This window comes from Telmatherina bonti (genome assembly GCF_933228915.1).
Source record: "Telmatherina bonti genome assembly, chromosome: 24".
Taxonomy (NCBI): Eukaryota; Metazoa; Chordata; class Actinopteri; order Atheriniformes; family Telmatherinidae; genus Telmatherina; species Telmatherina bonti.
In genome coordinates, this window is record NC_136633.1 from 19,088,065 (window position 1) to 19,101,135 (window position 13,071).

Here is a 13,071-nt window from a genome sequence, read left to right on the forward strand (position 1 = left end):
TGTCTTTTAGCAACATTACTCAAAAAATTATGAATGGATTTTGATGAATCTTCAGGATATGTTGGGGGTGTCACAAGGAACAAATGATGAAATTGTGGTCGAGATCCGGAAGAGATCCTGGATTCTGGCTTTTAAATAAAAAGTACAAAGAGGACGCTGTGCCAGTGACTACCTTGTAATCGTATGCAGTGGGCATGTGCGTAGTGCACGTAACGTTGGCTATGACTGGCTGATCGGTATGACCGACCCCTCTAAATAATTGTGTGATACTGTAGAATCACGCTGTAGTTATCATGTTTACATAAATGTGACCAATTGCCACTGACAAAGCAGGAAATGTTTGTGACGCTGAATGACTGACATCTGTTGTCATCCAATCAAACTGATCTTACCGGGCACAAAATTGTCATTTTGTCCACCTAGCTACCCCGAAGCACAGTGGGAAATGTTGTTTTACTGAATGCAGTTATATGTCGTTGGATTAAAACAGCAAAGGTCAAACAGAATATGTAATGATGTTTTTCAAACGTGATACATAAATTCAGCCTTCTTTTGACTCTGGTTGAGTGAATCTTGGCCATAGCAACATTCAACTGGTATGTTTGGAATCTGTGGGATGTGTGCTTTCAGTAGAGGTGCTGTTTGTTCGTTTCCATGCCACTGGGCGGACACAAGGGTCCAATATTTTTGTTTACAAATTTCTGTGGACTTTGTTTACTTGGTCTTTTAATTACCTCCACCAAGAAGATTATGTTTTCGCCGGAGTTTGTTTGTTTGTTTAGTTGTCCTTCAGCAACATTACTCAAAAAGTTAAGGAGGGATTTTGATGAAATTTTTAGGATATGTTGGGGGTCTCACAAAGAACAAATGATTACATTATGGTGGAGATCCAGAAGAGATCCTGGATCACTTTGAAGTTATGTTGGGTGCTAATCGCAATATGCTTGGCGGAGGTCTGTGCTCACAGAGTGCTTTTCTAGTTTATTTATTTTCTTTTTTCTTTTAAAATTGAAAAAAAAAAAAAAAGTAAAGACCTGTTTCCACCAATGGGACCAGTTTGGTACAGTAAGGGTCGGTACACATTTTTTGCATTTCCACTGGCGAAAACTGGGAAGGTCATCAGAAGATCCAACCAAAAACCATTCCACTTTTTAGGAACATTTTCATCGGGGTCCCAACCTTACTGATCAGACCCAAAAGGGAGGAGCTTGATTGCAGGATTCATCACTTCCTGTGCAACTCGGCAACAGAAACAAAGCAGGAGCAGCACCATGTATAAATGAATGCTGTTTTTTTTGTTGTTAAACAAAAAGAACACAAACTGCTGGACGCCACCATCATCCTGCTTTGTTTCTGTGTTGTGTTCATTGTCATCGTGATTCAAGGAAGATTTGATTTTAGAAATGCAACAGATATCAGTGTTTATGAACCGTGCCATACCAAACCAGTCCCGCTGGTGGAAACGGGAAAAACGGGCAAACCTAATTAGGATGAGAAAATGCTTCTGTTTTACCACCTCGTTCATGTAGCTGATCACACAAGTTTTTATTGAGAAATTTTCTTCTCATGTTTTACGAACCCAACTGTGTTGACAGCTGCCGCCACAGCAGTGTGGATCCTGGAGGGACTGAAATGATGTTCAGTGGGTGGTCCAACCTTGCTGGTGGGATGCTGGTTCTACATATATTAAGAGAAAATAAACAGCATCCACATTATATATGGAACCATGTTGAATTAGTTAATCGGTTTAATGTAGACAGAAAATAAATACGTTTGGTCTGAATAAACTTGTGAATAACAGAAGTTCACGTTGCCCGTCTTCTCTCTCAGGCCTGGATCGTCCCCGCAGCTCTCGCATGACGACACACACACTCGGATCGAGCACTACGCCAACAGGTAACATGCTAGCTGCAGTCGTTGCTTCCTCAGTTTAACAGTTGTATTGGTCAACCATGCTCCACTTATTCATGGTTTCTGTTAGAGCATGTTGCTCTGCATACTGAATTTAGAAAATACGCTGAACACAACATGGACTGAAAGATTAAACATGCCACTGAGAGGAGGTTATGATAAATTAAAGAGCCTGTGGAGATGAGGCCGGAAGGAAAAGACAGAATACTAGCTGTGTCTGTGGAAGTTAAAACGTCACAGTGGCCTGCAAACGGATCCCACTATTGCTCTTTTTTTCCATTGCAATCTAATTTATTTTAAATTTTTTTTTTTTTTTTAAAAAAGGTCAATTTGTATCTGTCTTTAAGTCAGTACTTTGTGCAACCATAAATGCTTTATGCTAAACACGGATACTGAGCATTTTGTCCAAGATTTGCATCTTTTATGTACATAATTTGGTTAGTTTTTAAGTTTTTGTTTAGAGATCTGTCCTCTGACGGAGCAAACAGAGCAGTACTCCTCAGGTAAACTCTTACCTTTGCACTCCCCTCTGGTGGAGATGTTGGCCAACAACATGCTAACGTAAAGGGCACTTGTGAGCGGGGACATGTGAAACATGTGCTTAATTACGTACGTAAAGGGAGCATAAATGGGCCTTCAAGGTGTCTTTATGAGCTTGGTATATGTAGTTTCGTCTCCTTCAGGTTGAATGGGTTCTGCTGCTGTCCAGAAATCTTTTAGCATGCAACACATTCTCAGATGGACTGAGGCATGTCCAGAGTCAGTCCTCAAGGGTTACTGTCCTGCAGGCTTTAAGTGGATCCCTGTCCCAACACAGCTGGCTCACAATAATCGAATCCAACAGCCAATGAAGTTGGTATGGTGTGTTGGAGCAGGGATACATGGAGAACTTGCAGCCCTTGAAGACTGACTTTGGATACTCCTGGACTAAGGTCTGAGTTTTGACCTGGCTTGTTTCTACATATTTTAAGATATTGAAGGTGAACCCGATGGCATCTCAGTACACTCAAACAGGTTTCCCAACTTTACCATCATCCATCTTTTCCACTCATCAGTCCCTGCTGATGGAAGAAACCCCACAGCGTGATGCTGCCACCCCCGTGCTTCACTATGGGATGTTCTTGGGGTGATGAGGTGTTGTGTGACAACCTTTTCCTTAATGGTGAAAAACCCCCTTTTTGTCAGACCAAAAGGCTTCTTCTAGATGTTGGTGGAGTCTCCCGGCCGCCATTTGGTGAACAATATGTTTTCTTGCGTTTTTGGTAAACAGTGCCGTTTTATGGCGACTCTTCTGTAAAGGCCACCTGGGTGTGGTGAGAGGTGATCACATCCTGCTCTGACTGCAGCTTGAAGCTGGATGCTGCGTGAGGACTGAGCTTTGCATGTGTTCTTAATGACGGGGGCGGGCTCATGCTTACCGCTCACAGAGAGCAGTAAACTTTTTCATGTTAGTTTCCAAATGTCCCCAATATCAAGCTAGCCTCATTGATCATTGCCTTTTCTTTAGAGTCTCAACGGGGGTCTGAAAAATCCCTAAATATAGCACCGAAGTTGCTAAGTTATTAGCTGAGCTGTGATTGGTGCAACGGTGCAATTTTGTCTGTTATTAAATAAAGTTAATTAACTCGTTAAAATACCACCCCACAGACTTTAACATGTTATGACAATCAGCGTTATTAAATGTAGATCTTGTGTGGTTGTAGGTCTAAACTCTGTGTAGGATACATCTTTCAGTTGCGGGGCTCTGAAAGGTCTGGATTTACCGGAGAATTGATAAGTGTAGTTAAACTCAAATATATTGATCATTTATTAATCCTTGGAGGTAATTTAAATTGATGAACTATAAAGTAATAAACTTTAGTTATTTGCTACTGCAAGTACTGTTATTGTTTAGGGTGATTACTGTTGGAGTGAATGACCTCCTGAACCATTGCTATAGAGATGAAGAAGCCTCTGACTGAACATACTTTACTCACTCTATGGGTTGAAAAGAGCACAGCATTGATGGGGGCCCTTGTGGACACACACAAGGCTGCAATCACCGACGTCAGTTGCATTTTCTTTATAATGATGCAAATAATGAAAACGTTTGGTCCAGGAAGCCAAACTTCTGACTGCTGTGCGTCTGTTTCTGACTACTACTGTCAAGAAATAATTAGTTTAAATGAAAATATTTTATTAATCCTAGGGGGAAATTAGGTTAAATTAGATTTATTATAATATTTTAATGGCAGTCAGGTACGAGGATCCTGTTCCCCTCTTTTGCTGACTGCTTGTATTTGGTTTTCGGACTGACTGTTGTGTTTCTTCCCCCTTCGCAGGTTGGCAGAAATGGAGAATCGTAATGGCTCTTATCTGAATGAAAGTATCTCGCCCAATGAGAGCATGTGAGAACGACTTCCTGTTTGTTTCCCGTTTTCCCTCCGACTCTTATTCGCCTCTTTGTGTAATTTGTCGGTGAATTGCATCACTATTTGTTCTTCATCTCCCATTTTCTCAGTTCATTGACAAAAATAACAAATTCATGTAACAAAATACATCAAATTTAAGTTATTTTCAGACTTTTTTGCAGCAGAAGCTACAGAGAGATGAGTTGTTTCAAAGAGGAGGAGATGACCAGAAAACCATTCATATTCACCATTTGATCTGAAACTAATGGATCATATTACATCTAAATCATCTGCAGATCTGACATGAAGCTTTGCAGCAGTTTTTTTTTCTCCCCCTTTTAAAAGTTAATTAACTTGAACTGGACACATGGATGCCGATTTCCTGTCCAGGTCACCCGTTTTCTCTTGACTATAGTAGCTTGTTTTCACCTGCTCTCTTAAATTAGTTTGCAAACTTCTCTACAGATCGTGTGTGAACTACACGTGAAAGTGGATCTGATGTTACAAAATATTATATTTCCTTATCAGAATTTAACAAAAACAAAGCAAGCAACATGGGGCTGAAATGTAGGCAGAGAAGTCAGAACTGGGTTTGTTTTAGCTGCTGCATCAATGTCTACCAGAGGCTCTGATGGAGCAGATTATAGCACCACCTGCTGGCCAACATGTTACCCACCTGGTGGGATTTACCAGCTCTGTGAAATACTGTTCGAAAAGCCAAACGGTTTAAAATGTTAGCGCAGTTTAATCCAGTGGTTCTCAGACTGGGGGTCGGGACCCCCATGGGGTCATGAGATGATTTCAGGAGGGTGTCGGATGATTGTGCTGAAGTTGCTTCAGTCGCAATCCTGGGACATTCTCCTGTGTAAGAAGGCCGATTATTTAGGTGTGTAAATGAATGACTAAATAAAGATAGTGGTCTGTTAGTCAAATCTTTGATAGTTTTTCTTTTACGTCAGATGCATGTCCTCCATTTAACATTCATTATTTTTACTTTTAAGCCATGTTCCACCTGCATTATAAGAAATGAAGCGATTTATAAACTAAATTCATGTTTATTGTTTTACTTCTTTTGCTTGTATGAGATTTAATTTCATCATTACACCTGACATTGTCTAAATGTGCAGAGAACCGCATGACGACAGGCTAAATTTAGGACATGAATTCCCTGTTAATGTGTTTTTATAGAAGACATACTCATGCACCACTTCCTGTTTGGCTAGCGTGCATCAGGTCATTCTTCTTTTGGTATAAACAGTCTGGATCGACTTCTGAAAGTAAGATTTATTGACAATTTACGACGAAACTTGTAGAAGGAAGAAATCTGGTCCAAGTCCTCCCTGGAGAGGAGGAACTCTTACCGCTGTAGACACAATTTCTTCACAAAGAGACTCTCGCCTCTTCATCTGCCACAACAGCATCATGGAGGCTTTGTCGTCTCGTTCTCCACCCTCCTGGAACCCGGTTGAACCCGGCTCTGTCCTCTCTCATTGTCTGCTCATTCCTGACTCCTACATAAATGTCTCTATTAGCATAAACATCGCCTGCATATCTGTTTTTTTCTTGTCTCTGTGGTAAGCGGAGGGATCTGTTGCCAGAACTGTTAACTTTTTCTTCACTACTACGATTGTGGCTGTCCATGTAGTTTTACAGATGAATTAAAAGAAAAAGGTTTCAGCTCTGATAGTGGCTGGAACCAGGTCTCCTTAGCCGTTGCAGCTAGGACCATTAGAAAAACCAAGAATCAAATTAAATCTTCAAAATATTGCTATACATAGAGCTTTGACCCAGCTTCTTGGGGTAAAAGTTCTTGTAGACATGGACCAGAGATAATTCAGAGTCCTGGGATCAACAGTGGTTCCAGGTTTAGCTGCTAGCATGAAGCTCAGGGGCTAATTTCAGTGTTTGTTTGCTACAAGCTGAAAACACAAGGCAGGAGTTGAGAGATGAAGGTTGTTATCCTGAGCTAAGATAGATAGAAGATGCTTTTGGTGATCTGAACCGTCGCATCATGCAGCCTGACTGCAGAACTGGTCTGGTCTGGCCTGGTCTGCAGAACAACCCCACCCAGAGCAGTCAGGAGGAGACGGACTGTTTACCGGGCTTAAAGAGCCAAATCAAATCAAACTTTATTTCTTGGGCACTTTTCATGCCACGGGCAACACAAAGTGCTTTACAGGATAAAATCAAGTCATAACGATTAAAACAAACAGTGGATAAAAAGGCATTTAAAAATAATAGACACAAGTTCTTTCCACACACACACACACACACACACACACACACACACACACACACACACACACACAATGCAGCAATTTTAGAACTGGTGTAAAGTGTTCCCGCCCTCTGGTCCTCGTGCCGCTGAATTCTGTAGTAATTGTAGGCTGGAAAGAGGCTTTTTAGGAAGACCAGAGAGCAGGGCGTTACAGTAATCTAATCTACTGGAAATAAAAGCATGCATCAGCACCTCTGTGCTGGCAAGAGAGAGAAATGGGCAGACTTTAGCAATATTTTTTAGATGATAAAAACCTGTTTTTGTTACATTTTTTATGTGTGGAATAAAATCCAGCTCAGAGTCAAGAAGAACGCCCAAATTTCTCACACACTTGAGGGATTAAAATGTTGTAATTTTGATAAAAGGATCTCCTGATGATGATGAGTCCTGATGATCGGCATGGTTTGCTTTTCCACCATGTCAAGTTCTGGAAAACCCCTTTATGGCTTGTTGGTGTGGATCGGATCCACTTCGGTTCTTCAGCTTCTTTAATCTTGTTCTCGTTTCTTCAGCTTTTCCTGAATGTGTGTCTGTGTGTCCAGGTTGCTGGCTTTTTATACACACCGTCTGTTTGACTTGAAGTCACGCTGAATGTCGTCCTCGGTAAAGTCCCTCAAACCGCCTGAACCTCCTCATCCTCTTACTCGCTCCATCTTAACACTAAACAAGGAGTCAACTTTGTAGAAATAAAATTGCACCCCTGCCTAAATGAGCTCGACCAATCAGAACCCCTCAGGAATTCCAGTCGTCCCAGCTGCCAGGTGTGTTTCAGGGAAAGTTTAAAGCAGGTAATGTCGCTGGAAATGCTCCAAGGTTTCTGCAGCAGAAAAGCCACTAAGAGTGACGTCTTGTGCTTTGTTAGCATTGGTTTTAGTAACCATAGCGATGTTGGCCATTGTGCTACAGTCCTCCCACCTGATGGGGAGGAGTGGTTAATGAGCTACAGCGTCTGCTGACCAGACTTGTTTGTTTCTAAATAAATCATTCAGAACCCACAGACAAACCCCAGCGTCCAGTTTTCTGTCGCCATGGTGATTTAGACCATCTATCTGCCACTCCATTCACTTCTTGATTTTCTTTTTCTGTTTTCCTTTGTGTGTGTGGCGTTCAGATAATGTGCATGTCCATCACTTCCCATTGTATTTGATGTGTGTATGTGTATCTGCAGTGATGACGAGCACATGTTGATCCAGCACTACTGCCAGTCTCTGAACCAAGGCTCTCCTCTCAGTCAGCCCCGTAGCCCTGCCCAAATCCTCATCTCCATGGAAACAGAGGAGAAGGGAGAGCTGGAGAGGGTCCTCAATGACCTGGAGCAGGAGAACAGGTCAGTGACTAGACCCCAACCTGTCATAAATGTCCTCATCATCTAAGGCTTCATAACCAGCAGTTACACTTAACGACAGAATCATTTCTTTAATAACCGAATTTTTAATAACTAGAGGTTAAAGGTGTGAGAAGAAGGCATCTGTTTGAGGAATTCACCTGAATTAACTAACTGAACAAATACATCCTTCATTTTCACACCCTGGTTAGTCCAGTTCAGGGAAAGCAGACACAGTCAACACTTTTTCAGGTTAACTGTTTGTTGATTTTAGGAAAAAAACTAAGAAGAAAACAAGACAAATATCAGTGATAATAAATCACGAAAAACAACCAAATCTGCAACTCAAATTCCAGAACAGTTGGGATTGTTATGTATGAATAAAACCAGCATGCAGTGATTTATAAATCCAACAAACTCAGATTTGATTCCCAGAAGAAGATAAACAACATATCAGATGCTGAAACTGAGTCATGCTGCTGTGATGGAAGCAGGATGTGGTTCAGCATGGTCCTGCTGAAATCTGCAAGGTCGTCCCTGAAAGAGACGTTGTCTGGATGGGAGCAGATGATACTTTTCGGCATTGATGGAGCTTCACAGATGTAGAAGCTGCCCACGCCATCGGCACTAATGCAATCCCATCCCATCAGAGATGCAGGCGGATCTCTCTTTAGAAAATATTTTTTTGGCTTCGAATGAACCCAAGTCCACTTCCACAGATTGTACGGTCTGTTTGGAGCAGTGAGAACACAGTGAAAACCAAAGAAGACTCTGGTCAGCTTTGGGTTCGCTTGCAAGTGAACCAAAGTGTGATTCACTGGCAGTGTGAAGGCAAACTAGTGAACCTGAGAGGAAGTGATGTATGACAAACCAGAGCAGGACATACTGGATAGCTCCCTGCTACCTGCTGTATCACCTGCCAACATCCCTGGCGCACAGAGATTCCCTCTAATATTCCAAATCTTTTGATGATATTATACACAGTAGATGCTGGGATCATCAAATTCTGAGGAACACTTTTCTGAAAATTTTCTAGAACTTTTAGATCCAGTTCATCTCAGATTGGTGAAGCTCTTCATCTTTCCACCTAAGAGACACTCTCTTAGTATTTGCTTTCTTTTCCCCCAGTCATGTTACTAAAACTGTTGCCAGTTAACCTGATTGGTTGTCAAATTCTCCTCCACATGTTGCTTTTCCTGCCTTTTTTGCTCCTGTTCCAACTCTTTACATCTATGTTGCTGCATCAGATTCATATTTTCCATCAGATGATGAAATGTGTCAGTTTCAGCTGAGATGATGTTTATCTTCTACTGGGACTAAAAGAATTTGAGATTTGTGAATCATTTTGTTCTGTTTGCGCGTCAAACCATATTTTGGAATTGAGGTTTCTGGGAAGATCAGATAAAAAGATGTTGTTTTTATAGAATGCTATATGACATGTTTCCCCTTCAGATGCATGTTGTAAGATTTTAACCACAAAGTTTTAGTTTTATTCTTGTTTAAATCCAGAGCTGGTTATGTGAACATAAAACTGACTTTTTGACCTAAATGACAGTTTCTGTCTGGTGTTCTCTGCAGGAAGCTGCAAGCTGAGTACGACCGTCTGAAGAAGGCCCATGACAGAAAGGGTTTGTCCCCTCTGCCGTCGCCCCCCGAGATGCTTCCCATGTCACCGCAGAGCGCACGGGACGCTGAGCTCATTGCAGAGGCCAAGCTACTGCGGCAACACAAAGGCCGCTTGGAGGCCCGGATGCAGATACTGGAAGATCACAACAAACAGCTGGAGTCCCAACTGCACAGGCTGAGACAGCTGCTGGAGCAGGTACAGCCCACCCACTCCACGCTCCACAAATCTGATGGGGGTACAATCGCCCACAACGGTTTGAAGTGCAGCTGTAGCTCCAAACAAGCCGAGTGAAGTGTCACAAATTAGTACAGCAGGATGGGGAAGGAAGGTTCTGCATCATGCATGTCCCACAGCTAACTAGTATGCACATACGGGGGCGTACTGGTAGATGATGGTGCAAAACTAGTATTCCTGTTGGTCTGACTTGCTTCTGTCTGTTAACCCAATCTGGACCTCACCAGAGCTCCTTGGTCATCATTACACTGCATGTTTAGTGGTTTTTCACACTTCCAGGCCATCTAGAAGAGACATCAGCACATCCCCTATGTCCACTGGTTTGTTTATACGGTTGGAAGCCTGCAGAATAAACAATGAGGCAGCTAGTTAATGGATGAGTTATTCGAGTTCCCTAATATCTGACATGGCCCAGTCCACTTTTCTGGGACCCTTCTGTTAGGTAGAGCTTGATAGTCTGCAATTCTTTAATAGGTTTTTAAAAAAAAAAAAAAAAAACACTCAAAGCATAAAAACAAAGCAGGAAGGGCTTTTTGTTACGATTTGCTTTGTAGCCCGAAGCCTCCTCCCAAACAAGGAAGTAGTTTATTTCTTCTTCTCTTTTCTTCTTAATAAACAGTAATACTAAGTAGAAAGTCAACAAACTGATGGATGACCCCATTCTCTTCTGTTGTGTCTGAGTCCTGCATTGGTTCCTGAATTAGTTTCAGAAAGGTGCTGGTGTTCCGATGGTGTTGCATTAGTGTTGCAATGGCATCTCATTGCAATGGCGTCGCATCGGCTGATGCTCCGCCACTCACCTAAGGTTATATTTACTGTTGGATCGTAACATTACTAACCGTGTAGACGCGCACATGTTGGTGGAAGCAAGGCTTTACTAACAAACGTACCAATGACCTCTGATTGTTCTTCGGGATTTTACTGGTAGGATGACATTTGGAACAGTTTCAGAGGCCAAGCGGCTTCGTCCGTCCATGCTAAGCCGGTGCAGTCTCTTTCTGGTTGTAGCTCCATGTGCTTCACACCAGCCATCCTGTCATGGAGTCGTAGGCTTCTTGAAGTCTTCTTTTGCATCTTGCGTCTGCTCTTTGCATGGAACGGCTTGGATGAGACTTTCCAGACTCATACATGTGATCTCCTCTCTGAAGACCTGCAGCTCTGTTATACACCTGTCGGTATACGTAGGAATACATGTTGAGCTTATTTCTATCTGTAAACTGTGTGTTTTAGAGTTGGATTTTACAGAATGTTAGAAAAAGTTTTGTTTATTATTGTTGCCTGAACTGTGCTTGTGTGTTAGACGGACTCCAAGGTGAATGGCACAGCTCTGTCCTCGCCCTCCACCTCGTCCCAGCGCTCCGACTCTTCCCTACCTCTACTCCGTGTGGCTGCCAGCCAGACCACTGACACCATGGGTAAGAGCAAACGCCTCCACAAACATCCTCCGATAAGCAGCTCAGAAGGCAGAAACATGGATTGTTTTTTCCTGAGTGTGTGCTTTATTCCCAGTAATCCCAGTAAACTTTTTGCAGGTGATGATGAGTTTTCCAGTCCTTCCCAGGATACTTCAGGGCTGGAAGAGGTGATGGAACAGCTCAACAACACCTTTCCTCACAGCCAGGGTATGAAACAACACTTCCTAAAGATAAACAAGAATGTTTGAGCCGACAGCATCTTTGCTCTCAGATCAGTCAGGAACATTCTTAACATCCCGTCTTCGTTAAAACTGTTTCATAAATATTCCTCAGACAACATCCCTTCTTTAATTCAGGGTATTTGAATCCAAGACTAGTTTTTAAAATGTGATGCCCCAGGTCTATTTGCAGCTGAAAACAAAGTGTAGGAGCCGTTAGCATCCTGCTGTTTTATCAACACAAGGCTGATTTTTACCTCTTTCTTCCTGTGTTTTCTTCCTTACTTCCTATTTTCCATGAGCCAGGAGGGAGAAGGGGACATCAGTGAGAGGTTAGTGGCTCAGTGTTCCCTCCTTCCACCTTCTCATTTCCTTATTCTGTCTGTAGGGTCGGTGGGTTAGCATGCACCCCCACAGGAAGTTGCCTTTCTTGGTTGTTTCCATTGGTTTAACCCTGAGTAGTTGTGAGGTGTATTCCTTGGGATATTTTATGCAGCAATAGTTTTCTACTTTTTTATTAAATTTGAGACAAAAAGGTGTTTTTAATTAGTTGTGGAGCTCTTGAGTTTCATCTCAATCCATTTAATTTTGGCTTTGAGAGGTTTTTGAGGGACCGACGTTTCCCCCGACACACATCTGATTTAATAAGCAAACTTGTGCAAAGCTTAAAGTTAAACTTTGCATAAGGGTGCTAATTAGCCACTGATTTAAGTCAGTCAGGTCAGGGACTAAAGCATCATGGGATGTCTCCCAGTGCATCATGGGATGTCTCAGCCTACAGCAGCAGGACGAAAGGAATGAATCAGGTTCACCAGGCCAGACCAGACTAGAAGATTATTTAGGAAGGAAAGTTTGAAGATGCTCTAAAGGTAGAGAGGGTCAAATGGAGATCTGGTTTCCACAGAGAAGTTGGATACCTTTCGCCTCCATTAGAGCCTCCAGGAAGCAGTAAACCTGCAGCCAGCATTCGTCCTCTCCTCATCACCACCATAAGTTTACCTGCCATTAATCTGCTCATCTCAAACTCTCTGAAATGATCAACGGGGGAAAAGTTTTGCATAAATGACATTTGTGTTTGTGTGAGTCCACCGTTGCAGCGCACATCTTTCTGCTATGTGAGCGTTTTCTCCCCGATTCTCTCCCCAGGTCCCAGCATCAGCAGTTTGTTTCACATGGCTGACGATCTGGGCCGTGCCGTGGAGTCGCTGGTCAGCGCCATGACGGACGAGCAGAGCGCACACCGTCACCGGCCCCCACCCCTCTGACCCCGCCCTTCCTATATATATATATATATATATCGCATGCTTTTCTAGTCAAAACAACTGGATTGAAAACAGTTTACAAAGAGAATATAACGACTATTTTTGTGAAGAATCGTCGTTCCAGCAGCGAGAACAAACTATATGATAGATAGATTTGAGTAGTTTCTTAAAATGTCCTGAAGTTGTTTCCTTGTCAGCAGGCTGGTTTTAAAACTTCTATGCAACTGTATAAAACTGAGAGACAAAGAAAGACGAGGCGAGAGTCTGTTCAGTGTCGTTTATTTGCTACGTCTTTCTAATCTGGGAAACAGCTGACGCATTTCTGACATTTGTATCAAACTAATGATTGTAATCACAAGGGTGTTTTCTTAGAGGATGTTGTCTTTGACTGCGTGTCTGGGTGTATGTGTGA

General features: G+C 42.4%; 1 protein-coding gene across 5 annotated transcripts in view; it reads left to right on the plus strand.

Moving 5' to 3' along the window:
- dmd (dystrophin) overlaps positions 1-12,674 on the plus strand; it is a 243,822-nt gene extending 231,148 nt beyond the window's left edge. For 3 of the 5 annotated variants that reach the window (XM_079264012.1, XM_079264014.1, XM_079264015.1), the window contains 8 exons: positions 1,831-1,896; positions 4,233-4,298; positions 7,748-7,906; positions 9,482-9,725; positions 11,065-11,179; positions 11,297-11,386; positions 11,704-11,729; positions 12,544-12,674. In XM_079264012.1, coding sequence (XP_079120138.1) covers positions 1,831-1,896; positions 4,233-4,298; positions 7,748-7,906; positions 9,482-9,725; positions 11,065-11,179; positions 11,297-11,386; positions 11,704-11,726 — 763 coding nt within the window. In that variant the 3' untranslated portion in view covers positions 11,727-11,729; positions 12,544-12,674. The remainder of the gene's footprint in view (positions 1-1,830; positions 1,897-4,232; positions 4,299-7,747; positions 7,907-9,481; positions 9,726-11,064; positions 11,180-11,296; positions 11,387-11,703; positions 11,730-12,543) is intronic. The other 2 variants (XM_079264016.1, XM_079264013.1) reach the window with 2 other exon arrangements.
- The last annotated feature ends 397 nt before the right edge of the window (positions 12,675-13,071 follow it).